Raw genomic sequence first — 22,355 nt, 5'->3', positions numbered from 1 at the left:
TTACACACCACCACTAATGATTTGTGGAGCTTCTCAAAGTAATTTTTTCTTCACCTCAAACAGCAAGTAAACAAAGTCTTACTAAAATAAATTGGCGAATGACAATAGTTCCTCAAAGTATCTGTAAAATATTTCCAGCTCTCACTCTTGATAACCACTCGACATGAAAAGGAAAAATGTAATACTCTGATCCAGTGGAAATGTCATAAAATACCTGATTACTTCTTATCCCTTACATAAATATCCTACAGCTGTGTCTGTCCCAAACTCACGGGCACGGGAAACCTGAGGGCCCAGAATATTTTAAATCAAGTTTCGGACCGTCAGGTGATAGTTGATATAATGTTTCAAGTTCTATGTAGACAGGCGCATCCAATGTGATTTAAATTTATCTGGATATTTTCTAGCTGTTTTTATTTGTTTGCTTTATGTAGGCTATTTTTACATAGTTGGCAATGGCAATAAAAGTTATTTAGATTTGTAGCATTTTAATTTTGATTTATATAGAATATAGCTTAATCACAGATAATGATTTTGAGATAAAGACTTATAATTATTATTACTATTATAAATTAAATGAAACTGTTCCAGTAAAATGTGATTATGAAAATCATAACTGGCACCAGATCAGTAGAAATGGTCAGATAAATTGGCACTACAAATGGAAAAGGTTGCCGACTGCTGTTGTAGCCCATTACTGGAAACTTCAGGAGCATAAGTTCAGAATTTTCGAAGGCCTGCAGCAGCGGGAGGAGGAAAAGGTTTTTTACTTATGGTTATGCTATCTTGATCTCTGATTCCCTCAAGTCATTTGTGTGTCTCAATTATTTAATAAAAACGGGTGATTCCTATGTTGATGATGTAAAGAATATTTGCTGCTCTGTGGTATGTAATGAGAAGCAACCAGACGCTGCACTCATTTATGAAATGTCTTATTCCAGTTACTAATAAGCATGCACCAATTAAGAAAATGACTGTAAAAGCTGTTAAATCCCAGTGGATTGATGAGGAATTGAAAAATGGTATGTTTAAGAAGGATGAGGCAAAAGGAATGGCAAATAAGTCTGGCTGTACAACCGATTGGCAAACGTCCTGCAAATTGAGAAATCATGTGACAAACTGAATAAAAAGAAAAACGACACTATGAAACAAAGATAAATGACAAAGTAAAACGCTTTTGAGAACCTTACATACAATTTTGGGAAAAATTAACTGAATCAGATGGCTCATTCATCACAAAGCCCACTACTTTTATGATTTTTTCATTGGCAAGATTAGAAAACTTAGGCATGACACACCAGCAGCAAACGCTGACACTACACTTCCAAGTATATCTGACCAAATTATGAAAGAAAAGCATTGTAATGTAGAATTCTGTAAAGTCAGTGTGGAAGAGGTGAAAAAAGGTATTGTTGTCTATCAACTATGACAAGCCACAGGGGGCTGACAATCTAGATGGAAAATTACTGAGGATAATAGCGGACTATATTGCCACTCGTATTTTCCGTATATTTAATTTAAGCCTACTAGTGAGCATGTGCCCTCAGGCCTGGAGGGAAGCTAAAGTAATTTGACATGTCCTATACTAAAATAAACTGACTCTGGAAATGACAAAGCGCCTCGTAACCTTGCTGGAAATGGGTCAAACGGGCCCCTTCTGTGGTAACAGACTGGGACAATTTGTAATCAAATCTAATTCCTAGGAACGGGGTTCATATGAACCACAGAGACTGTGTGAGATAATAACATGGCCATGTCCAACCCTGCTTGTTCACTCAACTCCACTACCAACCATCAATCTCCAACAGGGCCCTTTACCTGTATCACTAGACACTTCATAGTGAGCTACAGGTAGGAATCAGCAATGAATCCCAATAATGAGCCACATATGGGAGGGGTAACCCTTTGTGGACAAATCTCTCAACGTATTACTGCTACCCTGGGGAGATTGATATACCCCTTGAACATTGGCTCCAACCGGCTTGTTTGACTACCAATTAATAAACCAGGGAGGAATTACTGACAGAGTAGGAGCATAGTGGCGACATCCAAGAGAGGAAAATCAGGAAGGAAAATGACAGCAAATAGTGCAGACGAAAGGGAAAAGTTGGTGACGCAACAGATGTGCTGGAACGATAACAATATAGATGGAACGAGAACAATATAGATGCTACTTTGAGAACACAAACTCTCACATCTTTCACAGCACAGAGCGAGGGAGTCCGGGGGATGACTGGAGGAGCAATGGAGGAAGCATTGAGGGATTATCTTGGCGTGAGTACAGTTGATGAGACTGAGTGGACGATGGTGAATAACAGTGGAGTGAAAAGGGCTAAAGTTGGTAATGAACAGCAGTTTAGGGTCAGAGTGGGAATCATCAGCAAGGATGTTTTTGTGGGTGACCTGTTAACGGTCTCAAAGATGGTGAAGGATGAATTGGGTAAAGTGGAATCGGTTCAAGTGATCAGGAGCGGTATGATACTGATTGTGTGTCAACAGCGCAAAAGGAGAAAGCTTTGTGTGGTTTAGGTTAAACATTTCAGGTAGACGCACGTTGATTAAAATGAATGATAGACGGAAGGTCTTACTGTGGTTCGGTGAAGTGGTTCTCCTATCACATGTAAAACCTGGGTAAGTGAGATATACAGAAGCCGCTGCAGTGTTTCAATTGTAAAAAAGTTTGGACATGTGGCAAGTGTTTGTCGAAGGAATAAATATGTCGTTGTCAGATGAAGCATGGTGTATTTGTGATGGGAATCACGTTCCCGGAGTGCCCTGTATGGATAAAGGAGGTCGTAGTAGCTAGGATGATCGGGCCCATCCAGCAGGTGTCCTATGTGGAGGCAGTGAAAATAGCCGAAGGAGTAGAGAGGAGAAGGTAGTTCATGTCCCACAGTCTGCAGTGAAGCCATGCAGGAGAAGGATCCCAACACACTAATAGTGAAAGAGGTGGACTTTGTTGTGTTAATTGAGCAAGTGATAAATTGCATTAATAAATTATTAGTAGCCTTCGTCCAAAACTAGCAGTTTCCGCATTAGCATGGAGGAGTTTCGAACAACAAAATTGTGTTTGCATTGCCCTCACTGCTGCAGTGATAAATTGCATTAATATTAAACGAATAAAACATCTAAGAAGCTAGACATCATTGTGAAGGCGGCAAATAGATTTCTGGATCTCCAGGACTTCAGACGAAATGCTACAGGGAGTACGGAATGAAGACGTTCCACCCCTCTGTCAGGGTTGCGTCAATTCGAATCTGGTATCAGGATAAATATGACAATGAGTCACCGATTGTATGCTATGTATTTTTTATTAGCTAAGCAATAAGTGGTATATGCAATTTTCCTATATACGGGCTCTCTGTCCCACCTCGCAGGGCAAACAGAACTGACGTGTTCCTGACAAAGATATTATAATATACTCTGATGACAGAAGTAGTTCCTGCTTCCGAGCCGGCCTGTCAGAGTAGAGACTGGGCGTGGTTTAGACTCACCCAGCCTATCGTTGATTGTTGGGGCAGAGGCTGGTCCCAGCCGCCTAAGCGCTTCAGCGGTCAGTCGCTGTAGCTGTGTAGAATATACAGTTATCAGGCACCTGGCTCCTGTTATCTAACAAAAGACTGTTTGTTCTCGCAACACTACGTTCTGAATGTGCTCCCCCAACTCATTGCACAGGTCCTGTCTTCATGTTATTCTGTATTTTTCCATCATGAGAAAGGCCCATGGCCCTGAAACTGTGAGCTGACTTGAGACATTGTTATGTTGGATAATACATACATCCACAAATCAAATCAAATGTATTTATATAGCCCTTCGTACATCAGCTGATATCTCAAAGCGCTGTACAGAAACCCAGCCTAAAACCCAAACAGCAAGCAATGCAGGTGTAGAAGCACACAAGCCAACAGCAGATAATATTCAATCACATATATGCTAACGGGCTATATTGCATAACACAGAATCCTCATAATCCCCCTTTTTACACACCCAAGGGGTGTAACCACACCATCTGATATACTAGGTTGCTGATGAACCTAGGAACTTTAAACCTTTATTTTGTGAATATATGAAGTGATTGCACATCCTTTTGTTGAATAACATATATAAACTGGAGTTTTTGATTCCCCCTTTTGACACCCACAAGGTTGTAACTCATTATCCTTTATTTCAGCGGCCCCAACATGTTAATAGCATTTCCTGAAAATAATAAAAAGGTTTATTATTATATTTTTTTAACAGAAAAACATCAAAGAAAAATAGAAGAAGAAAAATCAACAAATGATATTTGCTTTTGTCTCCCCCTTTTGACACTTACCAAAAATAGGATAAAACTGTATTGTTTATTGACATGTTAGGTACAGGATAAAACTTTGGTCATGGAAAACAGAGTAAAGCAAAGCATTATTATAAACCATCAGGTCCTCTCAGCTACTCCTATCCTGTACCTGTTACAACACAGAGGCGGATGCAAGATGCAAGCAACGATGGTTTAATGAATGTAGTTCACAGCAGCAACATGACAGACAGACTGTACTCAGAAGGAATCCGACCCAGGAACTCGGGCGCATCTTCCAATGATACGTGCTGAGAAAACCAGGGGAGTGTGTCCGGAAGAGTAGGAAGGAGCACAGCAGATAATCCACACAAGAGAAGAGCACGGACACACGACACAACCTCAGAGAAGAAACAACGATCTGACAACAAGAAACACTGGTAACAGAACATATAAAGGGAAGATAAGTGGTTCCAGCTGGCGCAGACAATCAGGCCGAGATTGGGAACCACGCCCACACAAACACTGGAGAGAGAGAGAGAGAGAGGGAGAGAGAGAGAGAGAGAGAGAGAAAGAGAGAGGGAGGCAGTGGATTCATGAACCGTGACAGTACCAGGTGGGCTCCTTGCCACCCAGGGACTCTAAACCTTCACATAAGAGAGGACAGGTTATATCGTACACGTTATGTATTTAAGAAGTTATCATTCCACGACCTCACCCACAGCAAACTAGGGGTCAACCTCAGTCAGCCCCATCCTCCCCTGAAAGCTGGATTCAGTATCAGCATCTCCAACTGGCGCATCAAACAAAGGCATCATGCCTGACTTCTTAAAACACGGTATGATGCAAGCAGCACAACACATCAATAATAAAAACACAAGAATTAGGGTCAGAAATCCAGTAACCACCATTGATGCATACCCACCAAGCCACACCCCCATCCAAGACATCCAGCCAGACTCCTCCACCCCAGCCATGCCCTTCATTTCTGCCGAAAGCTCGTCCAACCCAACCAATGCTTTTGATATACTCCCATCAGGACTGGTATTATTAGGTATAAATGTACAACATTGTTCACCAAACATTTTGCAAACCCCTCCCTGACTGGCCAGGATCATATCTAAAGTCAATCTATTCTGCCTGGCGGTCCTGGAAGCAGCCTCCAATTGCTCAGCCATACCAGTAAGAGCTGTGTGGGTGTAATTAACAAATCTCTGTTGATTATAGTAGATTTAATTAATCCAAGAAGTCTGTTTAGCATCTACAATAGCGGAGCCAAGAATTGGTAGTTGATGCCATAAACCATCATTCCTGTTTAGGGCCTGGAATTCCTGAGGAACATCTACTGGCACACCTAGTAGGTTGAAATGTGTATTATCTGTTTCCTCAGACCAAGGTGTATCACGCTTATATCTGGAGTACGGATGAACATCATTAGGTGCTTTTCTAGTAGATCCCAGGAGCTGATTAGCTGTAACTTCAATAATGGTTAGTGGTATTATCAGACTGGCTAAAGCACACATACCCTGCCAGTTACCTCTAAGGACAGGTTCCTGCCTGTTTGGGCCACACATCCACCATACATCAGCAACACCCTTAGTTTGATTCGAGCCTTTCACTGGCCAGGTGGCATTAATGGTTATGTTACTATTACAATCTGCTGCAGGCAACCGCCCAGAGTCAAAACCCCTACCTGTACCAGTGATACAACTGTAGTTACCTCCGTACGTCTTAACACCCCATGGAGCCTTTTGAGGAGGGACTTCCGGGAACACTAGAGACAGAGTCTTACAAAGGGTGGAGTTAGGTTTAACATGGTAAAACTTTCCAGTATACAGCTACCTCCTTCCCCAAGGCAAATGGATGAGTAGCCAATACAGGCCTAGTATGGCCACAAATAACACAGTCCTTCCTTTGTAATGTCTTGGCAGTATATTGCATGTATGTCAACCACATATTTTTCCCTACCGTCATACCCAGTTTCAGTACCCAATTGGTCGCCATCTGTGATAACCTTAACATTAATTACCTGGATAGGATTTGGTAGCTTAGTTGGTGGAGGCAGGGTCAGGCCTGGAGTGGTGGAGGAGTGTGTCTGGGTCTGGCTCTGGTTCGTCTGGGACCGCGGTGGCCTCGGCAGCACCTTTACAGAGAACACACCCATCGTGTCAGCCCCATCCCTTTCCAGACCGAGGGTATAGGTTCCTGCATCAGAAAGCTTAATGGACTTAATGGTTAGTAGGATTTCATCACCTTTACAGAGTTCAACAGTGCTCCCAGGATTTCCCCATATCATGGAAAACCTATCCACCTTTGTGTGATCCCTTATGCTATAAGAATACCCTCTTCTCCAATCCCCGAACTGTCCCGAATTGGTTATCATGTAATCCCCATACGGACACCCTCCCCCATTACACAGCTACACTGGCACCCTCCTATACACAGGTGTTAAAACCAAACACAAATATCTCAATTTCTTCCCTGCCCTGTTGGCTCAAAATATGTCCCAAATACTTAACATCAGTCTACCATAATTAAAACTTATCCTAGCTAATTTTCATACCACATTCATCAGAGAAAATATAATGACACTATAATGTAAATTTCACTGCCTTTTTGTGTTAATCTGCAAAATTGTAATTATTCGCCTACCTCCTCATGCCTTTTGCACACAATGTATATAGACTCTCTTTTTTTTCTACTGTGTTATTGACTTGTTAATTGTTTACTCCATGTGTAACTCTGTGTTGTCTGTTCACACTGCTATGCTTTATCTTGGCCAGGTCGCAGTTGCAAATGAGAACTTGTTCTCAACTAGCATACCTGGTTAAATAAAGGTGAAATAAAAAAAATAATTAAATTACCTTATTATCAGTATTACAAATTACCCTAGATTCTCCATCCAAATGACTTTCCAATGAGGCTGATCAGACCAAAGGAAATTTACAATGGAGGTCATAAGTCATACCACCCCTCCAAATAAGTGTTTCTTACTATATTAAACAACATTCCTTTATCAAAAGGTTTCACCTATTTAATTAAGACTCAGAAAATAAAAACGTAATATTTCATATGTGAGTATACCCCTTTAAGATATCATGTCTCTGGGAAAATGGAAATGTACTCCCCCCAGTCATTTGTTTTAAATTTACTCAATGTTTCATGTAACTCATTCAATCTTTCTCCAAATAAACTGAACCTGCAATCCATTGTGGTTGTTGGTATTGTTGACCTTGTGAACCCCCTCTCTGACCCTGCCAGCTCTCCGAGTTCCTGCGTGTCCCCCATTGGCCACTCCCCCTTTGGGGTCCAAAAGGTCCCCTACCTCTTCTCCGGACTACTCCTGATGACTGCCCACAATTCCATGCCCAGTGACCATAGCCTCCACATCTATAACAGGAGAGGTTAGCCCCTCTGTCTGGATCTTGATTGTAGCTTGGCCATCCTGTAGAAGGTGGTTGCCCCCCATACGCATTCCTTTGGGGTGTCATCAATCCCGCCATAGTCTGCACCACAGCAGTAACAGTGTCACTGGCTCCAGAAGGTTGTGGTGCAGGTTGAGGAGTGCTGGCTAGAGGCAACTGGTTTGCTGGCTTATCCTCTGCCAGTTGCTTCAAGACTTTCTTTTTCACACTCTGTGCGCACCTGGTTCGGCAGCCCTTTCATGCACTGTTCCAGAAATAGATGTTTCATCTCATTCTTATCTTGCTCAGCATTCCAGCCAGGCCTGTCTCCACAGGATCCTGGCTTTTTTCATATAAACCGGCACAGTTTCGTCCTCTTCTAGGGTCAATGATTTAATCAACTGAGACCTGGGTTGAGTGGGGTATTTCCTCCTGATGGCAGTCCACATCCCATTGCGGTATTGATCAAATGGACTCTTTATGGCAAACATCCCTCTCATCCCTGCATCATTCATGAGTTCATGACATTCCTGGTCCCCCATGCATCTATTCATGACAGCCACCATGTCTCCTACTGTCAGTTCATCCGCTGCAGTCAGGCTCTCAAAGGCCTTCACCAACCTACATCCAGACTCTTCTGGTAGCGGCAGAGCTTCTACTAGAGTCTGCAAGTCCCTAAGAGCCCAAGGTTTGTATACTGTTTGTCCACCAGGTAGTTGTCTTAGTAGCATCATGTTAGCCCCACCCTGTTTGGTCTTACTCCTGGTGTGGTGTGCGGGAGCGGACTGTTGATCCCATAGGCCCCCCTCAAATACGCCACAGATGAATCTTTGGTCAAGTTCACACTGTGGGGGCCCAACCCGGGGTGTCTTTACCATCTTCATATTCCTCTGTTCCTTGGCTGTGCGTACCAAGCCTTATGAAATGTACACCTGGCCCTGATGTCGGTGTGCATTGATTCAGCTTAGTCTGTTCTTTATGCTTTATTTCAATCCATTCCATGTCTTTCAGGGTCCGTTCCAGTATTTTCACTGCTTCCTCCTCCTTTCTGAGTTTGTCTTGGAGTTCATTCCATACTCTCCCCGGCTCCTCTTCTTCCTCTTGGGTATTTGTCAGGCTTGTCTCAGTCCATCTGATTCCATTATCAGAGGATCCACTTTCACTCCTGCTGTATATGCTCAAATTTCCTCCTTCCATCTGTACTTTACTTAGTTCAGCCACTCCTCTGCTCAACTCTCTTGATTGTAGCTTGGCCATCCTGTAGAAGGTGGTTGCCCCCCATACGCATTCCTTTGGGGTGTCATCAATCCCGCCATAGTCTGCACCACAGCAGTAACAGTGTCACTGGTGTTGGCTCCAGAAGGTTGTGGTGCAGGTTGAGGAGTGCTGGCTAGAGGCAACTGTTTTGCTGGCTTATCCTCTGCCAGTTGCTTCAAGACTTTCTTTTTCACACTCTGTGCGCACCTGGTTCGGCAGCCCTTTCATGCACTGTTCCAGAAATAGATGTTTCATCTCATTCTTATCTTGCTCAGCATTCCAGGCCTGTCTCCACAGGATCCTGACAGGCTCTGGTGGCAGCTTCCACCAGAGCCTGTATTTCTTATTTTCTTCCCTCTGACGCCAGGCACCATTCTTGTCCACTGCTGCCATCATCTGGTCTTTCACAAATGAGAGAAAACCTCACTCTTACCATTTTACTGCCCTAGCAGAGCTGGTTAGGCTGTTTTCATGTTATCCAGAGCGTTGGTGATTAACTGTGCTGCAGTTTAATTTAATTTGAGCTTTTCCTGCCTACGTTTACTGACACCTGGACATATTCAACGGGTGTTGAGCGTTATTAAGATGCGTTTGGGATATCCAGTTTTCTCCTCTTCTTCATTGTTCGATGTGACAGTCACCTCCCCCTCCTCTTCTTCTTTCACTGAAACGTCGTCGTCGTCCTCTTTAACTCTGAACGAGTCTTCCTCTTATTTAATGGAGACGTCTTTCTCTTCTTCTTTCATGGTAACAGCCTCAACCTCTACTTGTTTTTGTGTTGTAACAGCCTCCTCTTCCTCGAGAGATTCTTTCTCCATCCAGCAGCCCTCCTCTTCTTCAGAAGGAATGGGGTTAAGTTTGAGACTGGAGCTATGAGGCATGTACTGAAGTTGCTAAACGGCATAATTCAAAGCAGTGTAACTTTATCAGCAGCACGTGATCAATGATGTCTGAAGAATGATTTCGTCGAACACCTGATTGGTTTGAAATTGGGCTCGTTCGACATTACAGCCGACAGTGCAGGTGGCTGCTGACTGACTAATTTACAAATCACCTTGCATCATAAATAACTACTTATTATTATTTATAAATCAGTCAGCCAGTCACCGTTTACCCACAACGCAGTGTAACAGTTTAACTTTTGACCGTCCCCTCGCCGATACACGGGCGCGAACCAGGGACCCTCTGCACACATCAACAACAGTCACCCACGAAGCATCGTTACCCATCGCTCCACAAAAGCCGCGGCCCTTGCAGAGTAAGGGGAACTACTACTTTAAGGTCTCAGAGCAAGTGACGTCAGTGATTGAAACGCTAACTAAGCTTGCCGTTTCACATCCATTACAGCAGCATGGATTTTATGCTCTCGAACACGGCCAGTGGTTTAATATATGACACAATGGCTTCGCTGCTACGTGTTGGGGATGTCATCTATAACAATGTGGCTGTTCGAAATTCTGTGTCGCTCAAAGCCTTGAGTAATTAACCTTTTTTTGACACAATTGGCTGGAAAGAGCCAATGCTTCAGGAAGCTTTGTTTCCCCATCACTAATTTTCAGCATGTTTTCTGTGAATTAGACTACAGGAGTTTTGTAACTTTTTCCACCTTGGCTTACTGTTAGTTGGGTTCTAACTGGTCTCCGGTAGTTGGTCTCGCTGACCATAACCGTGCTGGTTGGCTACACTGGTTAGGCTAATAGCTAGTTGGCTAAATAGCTGATGTTAGCTGGCTGGCTAAGATAACTGCATATAGCTAGCATTCTTTGATTTTTGGTTAGATTGTGTTATGTATTTCCAAAACGTTGGTTTACTTTAATCACTCAAGTCATGAGCGCAAATGATTGGTTTAGTTATTTCTGTTGTAGTTGACATCATAGGGAATAGGCTGGTCCTCCATATTACTTCACACCTGACTATCAAATCAAATCAAAATCAAATCAAATTTTATTTGTCACATACACATGGTTAGCAGATGTTAATGCGAGTGTAGCGAAATGCTTGTGCTTCTAGTTCCGACAATGCAGTAATAACCAACAAGTAATCTAACTAACAATTCCTAATCTACTGTCTTATACACAGTGTAAGGGGATAAAGAATATGTACATAAGGATATATGAGTGAGTGATGGTACAGAGCAGCATAGGCAAGATACAGTAGATGGTATCGAGTACAGTATATACATGTGCGATGAATATGTAAACAAAGTGGCATAGTTAAAGTGGCTAGTGATACATGTATTACATAAGGATGCAGTCGATGATATAGAGTACAGTATATAGGTATGCATATGAGATGAATAATGTAGGGTAAGTAACATTATATAAGGTAGCATTGTTTAAAGTGGCTAGTGATATATTTACAACATTTCCCATCAATTCCCATTATTAAAGTGGCTGGAGTTGAGTCAGTGTCAGTGTGTAGGCAGCAGCCACTCAATGTTAGTGGTGGCTGTTTAACAGTCTGATGGCCTTGAGATAGAAGCTGTTTTTCAGTCTCTCGGTCCCAGCTTTGATGCACCTGTACTGACCTCGCCTTCTGGATGATAGCGGGGAGAACAGGCAGTGGTTCGGGTGGTAGATGTCCTTTTTGATCATTATGGCCTTCCTGTAACATCGGGTGGTGTAGGTGTCCTGGAGGGCAGGTAGTTTGCCCCCGATGATGCGTTGTGCAGACCTCACTACCCTCTGGAGAGCCTTACGGTTGAGGGCGGAGCAGTTGCCATACCAGGCGGTGATACAGCCCGCCAGGATGCTCTCGATTGTGCCTCTGTAGAAGTTTGTGAGTGCTTTTGGTGACAAGCCGAATTTCTTCAGCCTCCTGAGGTTGAAGAGGCGCTGCTGCGCCTTCTTCACGATGCTGTCTGTGTGAGTGGACCAATTCAGTTTGTCTGTGATGTGTATGCCGAGGAACTTAAAACTTGCTACTCTCTCCACTACTGTTCCATCGATGTGGATAGGGGGTGTTCCCTCTGCTGTTTCCTGAAGTCCACAATCATCTCCTTAGTTTTGTTGACGTTGAGTGTGAGGTTATTTTCCTGACACCACACTCCGAGGGCCCTCACCTCCTCCCTGTAGGCCGTCTCGTCGTTGTTGGTAATCAAGCCTACCACTGTTGTGTCGTCCGCAAACTTGATGATTGAGTTGGAGGCGTGCGTGGCCACGCAGTCGTGGGTGAACAGGGAGTACAGGAGAGGGCTCAGAACGCACCCTTGTGGGTCCCCAGTGTTGAGGATCAGCGGGGAGGAGATGTTGTTACCTACCCTCACCACCTGGGGGCGGCCTGTCAGGGAGTCCAGTACCCAGTTGCACAGGGCGGGGTCGAGACCCAGGGTCTCGAGCTTGATGACGAGCTTGGAGGGTACTATGGTGTTGAATGCCGAGCTGTAGTCGATGAACAGCATTCTCACATAGGTATTCCTCTTGTCCAGATGGGTTAGGGCAGTGTGCAGTGTGGTTGAGATTGCATCGTCTGTGGACCTATTTGAGCGGTAAGCAAATTGGAGTGGGTCTAGGGAGTCAGGTAGGGTGGAGGTGATATGGTCCTTGACTAGTCTCTCAAAGCACTTCATGATGACGGAAGTGAGTGCTACGGGGCGGTAGTCATTTAGCTCATTTACCTTAGCTTTCTTGGGAACAGGAACGATGGTGGCCCTCTTGAAGCATGTGGGAACAGCAGACTGGTATAGGGATTGATTGAATATGTCCGTAAACACACCAGCCAGCTGGTCTGCGCATGCTCTGAGGGCGCGGCTGGGGATGCCGTCTGGGCCTGCAGCCTTGCGAGGGTTAACACGTTTAAATGTTTTACTCACCTCAGCTGCAGTGAAGGAGAGACCGCATTTTTCCGTTGCAGGCAGTGTCAGTGGCACTGTATTGTCCTCAAAGCGGGCAAAAAAGTTATTTAGTCTGCCTGGGAGCAAGACATCCTGGTCCTTGACTGGGCTGGATTTCTTCCTGTAGTCCGTGATTGACTGTAGACCCTGCCACATGCTTCTTGTGTCTGAGCCGTTGAATTGGGATTCTACTTTGTCTCTGTACTGACGGCTTAGCTTGTTTGATAGCCTTACGGAGGGAATAGCTGCATTGTTTGTATTCAGTCATGTTGCCAGACACCTTGCCCTGATTGAAAGCAGTGGTTCGTGCTTTCAGTTTCACACTAATGCTGCCATCAATCCAAGGTTTCTGGTTAGGGAATGTTTTAATCGTTGCTATGGGAACGACATCTTCAACGCACGTTCTAATGAACTCGCACACCGAATCAGCGTATTCGTCAATGTTGTTATTTGACGCAATACGAAACATGTCCCAGTCCACGTGATGGAAGCAGTCTTGGAGTGTGGAGTCAGTCAGCGTTGGACAGACCTCAGCGTGGGAGCTTCTTTTTTAGCTTTTGTCTGTAGGCAGGTATCAGCAAAATGGAGTTGTGGTCAGCTTTTCCGAAAGGGGGCGGGGCAGGGCCTTATATGCGTCGCGGAAGTTAGAGTAACAGTGATCCAAGGTTTTTCCGCCACTGGTTGCGCAATCGATATGCTGATAAAATTTAGGGAGTCTTGTTTTCAGATTAGCCTTGTTAAAATCCCCAACAACGATGAATGCAGCCTCCGGATAAATGGTTTCCAGTTTGCAAAGAGTTAAATAAAGTTCGTTCAGAGCCATCGATGTGTCTGCTTGGGGGGGATATATACGGCTGTGATTATAATCGAAGAGAATTCTCTTGGTAGGTAATGCGGTCTATATTTGATTGTGAGGAATTCTAAATCAGGTGAACAGAAGGATTTGAGTTCCTGTATGTTTCTTTCATCGCACCATGCCTCGTTAGCCATAAGGCATACACCCCCACCCCTCTTCTTACCAGAAAGGTGTTTGTTTCTGTCGGCGCGATGCGTGGAGAAACCCGTTGGCTGCACCGCATCGGATAGCGTCTCTCCAGTGAGCCATGTTTCCGTGAAGCACAGAACGTTACAGTCTCTGATGTCCCTCTGGAATGCTACCCTTGCTCGGATTTCATCAACCTTGTTGTCAATAGACTGGACATTGGCAAGAAGAATGCTAGGAACTGGGGCGCGATGTGCCCGTCTCCGTAGTCTAACCAGAAGACCGCTACGTTTCCCTCTTTTTCGGAGTCGTTTTTTGGGGTCGCCGCATGCGATCCATTCCGTTGTCCTGTTTGTAAGGCAGAACACAGGATCCGCGTCGCGAAAAACATATTCTTGGTCGTACTGATGGTGAGTTGACGCTGATCTTATATACAGTAGTTCTTCTCGGCTGTATGTAATGAAACCTAAGATGACCTGAGGTACTAATGTAAGAAATAACACATAAAAAACAAAAAACTGCATAGTTTCCTAGGAACGCGAAGCGAGGCGGCCATCTCTGTCTTCTGAATTCTGATTGGTTTTATGTAACAACTCCAAAAATAGAACTGTGAGGTGTAACTTCGCAATGGGACTTAAAACATTTATATATTTTATTTGCTCTTTTAAACTTAACCATTTTATTTATCCCCGTCGCCCACTCACTTTACATTTTTAGATAATAAAGCATTTGACCTTTCCACTGCGTTAACAATGGAGGATTGGTTGATTTCCAGTATTTAAGATGATTGACGAGAAAAGTATCGTCCAACCGTCGGGTAACTTGTTTCATGGGCATCAAAGGTGAGGGTGAATTTCAGATGTTCACTGCTTGTATTGATGAAGGAGTGGAATCGATGAAGTTCCTCTGCTGTCCTCTGGAATAGAAGGAACACGTCATCAAAGGAAGAAATTTACAGAGCCTGATGAGGTGCTAGAATGGATTGTTAGTGTTGACAATTACGTTCTTCTCAAACAACCACACATACAGATTGGGCTAATTAGATGCTATTTTTTAAACTGCAATGACCATAATCCATTGCGCATTTTAAACATATTTTCTTTACTCAAGTATGACAATTGGGTACTTTTTACACCAATGTTTATTTTACACCTGCTATGTAAAAGAAACAGAATAATGCATGATGGTCAATGATATCTGGGATCCTTGGGACAACTCTATCCTAAACCCTAACTTAACCATTTGAAATGTCAACTTCAACGGGCTAGGGACGTCCCAAGGATGTATCTCTACCTAAAAATATATGATCTAAGTGATTGATAGTTGGTATTCAGCAGTCATAAAGCCTAATTTAGTTTAATGAACTACTAAAATAGTGATTTTTGTCAGACAGCAGCTCTACACTTTATTGACTGACTTATCCATTCATCCTTCCATCCCTCCTTAACCTTCCTCTCCTCTGAGGACCCAGTGAAGGTGGAGCTCAGTCAGAGAGCTGTTGAGGGACTGGTTAGGAAGAACACTTCTACAGCCAGAGAGGTGAGAGGTCACACATGGTTTGGATGGTAAATATTTATCTCCCCTTAGCGATTCATCACGTAAAGAAAAGGGAATATGTTCCATCATCTATGTTTATTTACATTAGTGCAATTCATCCACTGATATAGGTGTAATTTCTCACCCCTTTTGGCTGTATGAAAATTAATTCCCCCCCAGACACACATTTGTTCTTTGATATTATGAAGGTAATTTGTGTCAAATGTACTTTTCCCCACTCATTCACCCCACCTCTTTATATTGAGTGGCCTGACTGCATCCAGACTATGTCAAAGGTCCATCCTGGTAGATCTGAACCTAATGCAGCTTGGAGTGATTGGATGACAGAAGTCACATTTAGGTACCAGGTGTAACTGAGGCCATAGATGCTTCATATCCATTACTTTGCGTGTTTTATATACTATGACTGAATGTGTTTCTTTCTGTGTTGCAGGGGCAGTCAAGAAATGGAACAGCAAGGCCACAGAACATGACATAAGCAGAGCTGTGGGAGACCACCTCAAGCCCCTGGTAGAGCTGGGGGTGGTGTTTTACCACTCCACCACGCCTTCAGCAGGCTTGAAATGTGGAATTGATCTGTTTGATCCATTTGTTTGTTTCAGTTTTCAGTAGTTGAATCCTGTGATGTATTGTTCATTTCAACATTTTTCATTTTCAACAAATGCACTGGGTTGATTGAAAAGTGATACTAAACTTACATACCATGCACTATATTGACATAGTGGAAGATATACTAAATTGATACTGTTTTTCATACTAAGATGGGCCATGCACTATATTGACAAGGTAGAAGATAGCATGAAAAACAGTATAAATTCAGTCTGAGATGGACCAAGATATGCCTTTGCACATATTTGTTCATTGGTTTAGCAAGAGTCTGTTGATTGGTGCATTTGTTTTGCAATATGATCAAATCAAGCTTTACTTATATAGTACATTTCAGACATGGCTTCACAGGAAAAAAACTAATAAAAATAAACTGAAATATTTAGTACACAACAAACAGAAACTTAACTGAAAGACTGAGCATTTTAAGGAAATGTCATTGATTAAAATATTAACAATTGGATGCAACATCCAACACAAAATATAAGCTTGTTTTACTCCAATATTTGTTCTAACGTTCTCCATCAAGAAACCCAAAAAACTAAAGTAAAATTAAATGTTACATGAATTGTAAATATGAAATATCAAAATCTAATATACACCCCTTTGTTAATATGTATTGGCAATAATTAACTTAATGAATGGTGAGGCATGGAATAATAAAACATGTATCTTTGTCAGGCGGAATGTTTGAAATATGAGGTGATTTGATTCATACTTCTTCAGTCGTGGAATAAAGACAATTAGCATTTGAATGTTGTAAAGAAATACTGGAGTGATGTAGGAATGTTAATAAAATGTATTATACTGCATCCATGTGAATCGGCGAAAAGTATGTTGAAATTAATTTATCCAGTCATTGAATAGTCATAAAATATTTGTATTTTATTTTATAAACAAAACACGACAACATCATAGAAACAACATCACACCTGCTCTTTTTTTGTTCGTCACTTTTTGTTAATTTACATAAATAGTAATAGATGTAAACAGATGGCTACATTTTGAAGTGTTGCATTTTGATTCAAGAGGGTCACCAACGTGGTAAGTGTAACACAACTCTTTTTTTTTTGTTAGCACATTTTTGTTAAATCACATAAATAATACTCTTTCAATTCAGAGCCAGGATTTGGCTAAAATCCATATCATGCTAAAATCAAATGAACAGGGGGCAAACATTTAGGGTGCTACATTGTGAAATTCATTCAAATACTCAGACTACAATGTTAAAACATTCTACATTGTGACAATATTTCATTGATATCGTGAAACAACTCCGTCATGTATGTATTTTCTGATGTTTGATTAGATATATTTTATCAGAGTATCTCTTGTCACATTGATCATAGCCATAAGGTTTCTCTCATGTGTGTGTCCGCTGGTGTGATATCAGGCTGTTTGACTGAGTAAAACTCTTCCCACATTGATTACAGCTATGGGATTTCTCTCCTGTGTATTCTTTGGTGTGATTTCAGGCTGCTTGACTGAGTAAAACTCTTCCCACATAGATTACAGCTATAAGGTTTCTCTCCTGTATGTATTCTCTGGTGTATTTTCAGATAGCCAGATGTAGCAAAACTCTTCCCACATTGATCACATCTAAAAGGTTTCTCTCCTGTGTGTATTCTCTGGTGTATTTTCAGATAGCCAGATGTAGCAAAACTCTTCCCACATTGAGTACAGCTGTATGGTTTCTCTCCTGTGTGTGTTATCTGGTGTGATATCAGGCCGCTTGACTGAGTAAAACTCTTCCCACATTGATCACAGCCATAAGGTTTCTCTCCAGTGTGTATTCGCTGGTGTGATTTCAAGTTACTTGGCTTAGTAAAACTCTTCCCACATTGATCACAGCCAAAAGGTTTCTCTCCAGTGTGAATTCTCTGATGTATTTTAAGGTCTACTGAAGAGGTGAATCTCTTCCCACAGTCTGAGCAGCAGTGAAGATTCTCTCCAGTGTGTATTCTCAGGTGTAGTTTAAGTGAATCTGATTTTAAGTAACTCTTCCCACAGTCAAAACAGTGGTGAGGTTTCTCTCCTGTGTGTATTCGCTGGTGTATTCTCTTATGTAGTTTAAGTGAATCTGATCTTGAATAACTCTTCCCACAGTCAGAGCAGTGGTGAGATTTCTTCCCTGTGGGTCTCTGCAGGTGTTTCTTGGGGTGTTCTGATCTGGAGAGACTCTTCTCTGCCTCGTCAGCATCATGATGTTGTTGAGGATCCCCAGAGGATCCACGATAGTCCTGTCTCTCTCCTGTGTGAACAACAAAGTTAGACAGATGGTTAAAGGCTCAAAACAGCAGAAATCCACTCTTTATTTGATTTAAAAGGTGATGCCCAGAGCGTACCCATGAAGTTGTTCAACAATTGACATCTGTTAAATTATTTGACAAATGTCTTAAAACAGTCAAGTGAGCAAAAATGTTGTATTGTTTTCACATTAGTAGTAAAATCGATAATTGGAGGCTAGAAACAAGTTATTAAAGTTGCTGAATCTCAAAGCAATGTGCCAGATGACTTTTGGTCTCCAATTTTGGCCCCTTTCTGTTTGCTAAAAATGGGCGCACGAGGGAGGAGCACACACAATTTGGTTGCAGAAACTCCTCCCTGCTAATGAGGAAACCGCAAGTTATGGATGTAGTATATCTGGTAATGAGGAAACCACTAGTTATGGATGTAGTATATCTGGTAATGAGGAAACCACTAGTTATGGATGTTGTATATCTGGTAATGAGGAAACTACTAGTTATGGATGTTGTATATCTGGTAATGAGGAAACTACTAGTTATGGATGTTGTATATCTGGTAATGAGGAAACTACTAGTTATGGATGTAGTATATCTGGTAATGAGGAAACTACTAGTTATGGATGTAGTATATCTGGTAATGAGGAAACCACTAGTTATGGATGTAGTATATCTGGTAATGAGGAAACCACAAGTTATGGATGTCATATATATATGGTTAGAGCAAAAAAAGATTTTAGTTTTTCACAATGTATTCTGAATATTACAGCACAAGATCAGAGCAAGATCAGGAGTGCTACTCAAGGAAACTAATTTTAAGCTCTGTGTCGCTATTTACTAATTCACCACCGTGGGGGAAAACTCACGGGAGGTCTCATAGGCTGACAGCAAAAATAGCCTCCATTTACAGGTTGAATATGAGTGCATTTCACGCTACTTTCAGATTCTAATTGTCAGGCTCGCTTGAATCTCCTGCTTTGTGTAATGTTTGTGTTTGTCTCAAATCAACTGCTTCATATTTAAAAAACACTTCAACCAGTAAAATGGTCATTGGCTAGCTTTTCCATCAGCCTGACAATGAGGGTTTGTAAACTAAGTGTTTGCCAAATTGGCCCATAACTTCACCTAGCAATAACATAGACCTACTGTAGGACCCATAACTTCACCTAACAACATAGACCTACTGTAGGACCCCTAACTTCACCTAACACCATAGACCAAGGACTATAAATCATTTAATATTTCAGGTGAAACATGGAATCTAAAACGTCTTTGTCACGACATTTTATAACCTGATCACAAGATAATTTTGTGAATAATCCCACGAGACTACTCTTTAATGTGTTGTCATTCTAAATGTCCTGAATAAAGGAAAATAGCTCTGTGTGTTGTTCAATAGCCTATTCCTCAAGGAACAATTCTCTACACATTATGAGTTAAGTATCTCTGTGCGCAAACAGACTAACGAGACGCTACTGTAAATCAAGCAGAAAATAACACATTATAAACATCAATTTGTTAAGGATGTTTGATCCAACGTGGAGCATGGCATAACTGTCTTTACCAGAGTAATGAATGAAGAAGCACTTTGGTTGTTGTTGCATGTCGTGATGTTTGTCATGTGACTGTCATTCAGAAAATTATTTCCTGGATCGGCTGATGATAGTTGAACATGTGACTGTAACTAAATAGCTACATAATTAAATATTGTGTGTAATTATTGAAGAACCGCATTAATGACAGTATCCATTTGGGTGTTGTCAATAAAGTTAAGGTGACTCTCGGTTTGAACCATTGGATTTTGCAAACTCTGAAATGATTTAGGATTTCTGTGTCCATGAAAACGGTTTTCCCAGCATAATATAAGGCAAACACTAAATGTTATGTAGGTAGAGTGCATTTCAGAGATATGAATACAAAAAACTGTACTAACAGGAAAATAACCAAAACCACAAGGCCAAATCTACACTGGGGGAGCTTACCAAGATGACATTGAATGTTCCTGGGTGGCCTAGTTACAGTTTGGACTTAAATCGTATTGAAAGTCTATGGTAAGCCTTGAAAATGGCTTTCTAGTAATGATCAACAACCAACTTGACCGAACAGGAAGGATTTTAAAAAGAATAATGAATATTCACATGAAAATCAGTCGCATATTGGATGACTTCACGACTTCCCATCAAGCCAACTCCTTGAATACCTTACTATGACATCACTCACACCTTCTTGTTTCCAGTTGTTTAAAAAAAACACAATTCTGCTCAAAACATTTATTTGTTTCCCTTTAGTGTGTTTATACTTTACTGTATTTATATATCACTTTTCAACAGGAAATTATGAAAAATCACTGGAGGACATCATGAACAATTCATACATTACAAAAACATATTCAAGTGGAGAACGCCCTTTTAAAAATCACACATTAGTTCAACAACTGCAGAGTTTGTGCCCCTGTTTTATAAGATAGTACTCACTGTATTTACTGGTGTTAATCAGTTCTCCAGTCTTCTCTTCTTCATCATCCTCTAATGTGACAGTAATCTCCCCCTCTTCATCCTTCATTCCAAAAACGTCTTTCTCTTCTTCTTTTACTGTAACATCCTCTTCTTCCTTCTCCTCTTTCACAACAATGTTCAGCCCCAGAGCTTCTTTCTCCGTCCAGCAGACCTCCTGTACTTTAACAGGAGGGGAGTAGTTTAGGGAGCTCATGGTCGGTGATGTTTATCATTAGCGACAAGACTAGTACTAACTTAACCAGCCAGCTGCTATAGCTGACTAATACAAAATAACGTAATATTACATTAAATAGGTTAACAAGTAAATACAACAGAAGTGTGTCTAAAACATAGTAGCTAATATCCACCAAAAGCGTATAAATAGCTTGAATCGTTCGGCTTTGTTGGCTAGCAAGCAACAGAGGTGGTTGACGAGCTGTTTCTGAAGAACCGTCCACTAGATTATACGTCATGCTGGCAGCGTCGCCTGAAAGACGCACATCGCCGTCTGCTGACTGGAGGGTAAACGCAGTTGAGGATCATATTTTATTTTCAGACAAAGATTATTTTAAATGGATTTAATTAAATAATACTATTATATTGAGACATACAAAGACAGGAATGTGTTGATTGATTAGTTCCCGCTCAGCCCAGTCAAAACTGTTCGCTGCTCTGGCCCCCCAATGGTGGAACAAACTCCCTCACGACGCCAGGACAGCGGAGTCAATCACCACCTTCCGGAGACACCTGAAACCCCACCTCTTTAAGGAATACCTAGGATAGGATAAAGTAATCCTTCTCACCCCCCCCCCCTTAAATGATTTAGATGCACTATTGTAAAGTGGCTGTTCCACTGGATGTCATAAGGTGAATTCACCAATTTGTAAGTCGCTCTGGATAAGAGCGTCTGCCAAATGACTTAAATGTAAATGATGTTAAATGTGTGAATAAAAAATGTTCACTACAGCACATTTAAGGCACATTCATTTAAGTCATACTAAATCTAAATAAGTAGCTAGCTACTGTAGGTCAATACTGCTCCTACATGGTGTAACAATACATCATGTAGATGTATATAATGAACAGACTAGGTCTATACTGCTCCTACATGGTGTAACAACACATCATGTAGATGTATATAATGAACAGACAAGGTCTATACTGCTCCTCCTACATGGTGTAACAATACATAATTTATACAGTGGGGCAAAAAAGTATTTAGTCAGCCACCAATTGTGCAAGTTCTCCCACTTAAAAAGATGAGAGAGGCCTGTAAGTTTCATCATAGGTACACTTCAACTATGACAGAAAAAAAGGAGAAAAAAAATCCAGAAAATTAATTAATTTGCAAATTATGATGGAAAATAAGTATTTAGTCAATAATAAAAGTTTATCTCAATACTTTGTTATATACCCTTTGTTGGCAATGACAGAGGTCAAACGTTTTCTGTAAGTTTTCACATGGTTTTCACACACTGTTGCTGGTATTTTGTCCCATTCCTCCATGCAGATCTCCTATAGAGCAGTGATGTTTTGGGGCTGTTGCTGGGCAATACGGACTTTCAACTCCCTCCAAAGATTTTCTATGGGGTTGAGATCTGGAGACTGGCTAGGCCACTCCAGGACCTTGAAATGCTTCTTATGAAGCCACTCCTTCATTGCCCGGGCGGTGTGTTTGGGATCATTGTCATGCTGAAAGACCCAGC

General features: G+C 41.7%; 1 protein-coding gene and 1 long non-coding RNA gene across 2 annotated transcripts; both read right to left on the bottom strand.

Moving 5' to 3' along the window:
* Nucleotides 1–4,473: 4,473 nt before the first annotated feature.
* Nucleotides 4,474–9,096, bottom strand: LOC135542419 (uncharacterized). Its single transcript, XR_010456079.1, has 2 exons — nucleotides 7,599–9,096; nucleotides 4,474–6,416 (listed from the first exon to the last, which is right to left on the bottom strand). It is a non-coding gene; the product is annotated as an uncharacterized LOC135542419 (long non-coding RNA).
* A 7,685-nt stretch (nucleotides 9,097–16,781) lies between these two features.
* Nucleotides 16,782–21,087, bottom strand: LOC135542405 (zinc finger protein 239-like). Its single transcript, XM_064969335.1, has 2 exons — nucleotides 20,629–21,087; nucleotides 16,782–18,162 (listed from the first exon to the last, which is right to left on the bottom strand). The coding sequence occupies exons 1-2, from the start codon at nucleotides 20,861–20,863 to the stop codon at nucleotides 17,345–17,347; spliced, it is 1,053 nt and encodes a 350-aa protein (XP_064825407.1). The 5' UTR covers nucleotides 20,864–21,087; the 3' UTR covers nucleotides 16,782–17,344.
* Between the last annotated feature and the right edge of the window lie 1,268 nt (nucleotides 21,088–22,355).

Source organism: Oncorhynchus masou, chromosome 6 (assembly GCF_036934945.1).
Source record: "Oncorhynchus masou masou isolate Uvic2021 chromosome 6, UVic_Omas_1.1, whole genome shotgun sequence".
Taxonomy (NCBI): domain Eukaryota; kingdom Metazoa; phylum Chordata; class Actinopteri; order Salmoniformes; family Salmonidae; genus Oncorhynchus; species Oncorhynchus masou.
The sequence above is the reverse complement of the archived record's forward strand: the minus strand, read 5'-3'. Positions and strand labels throughout refer to the sequence as shown.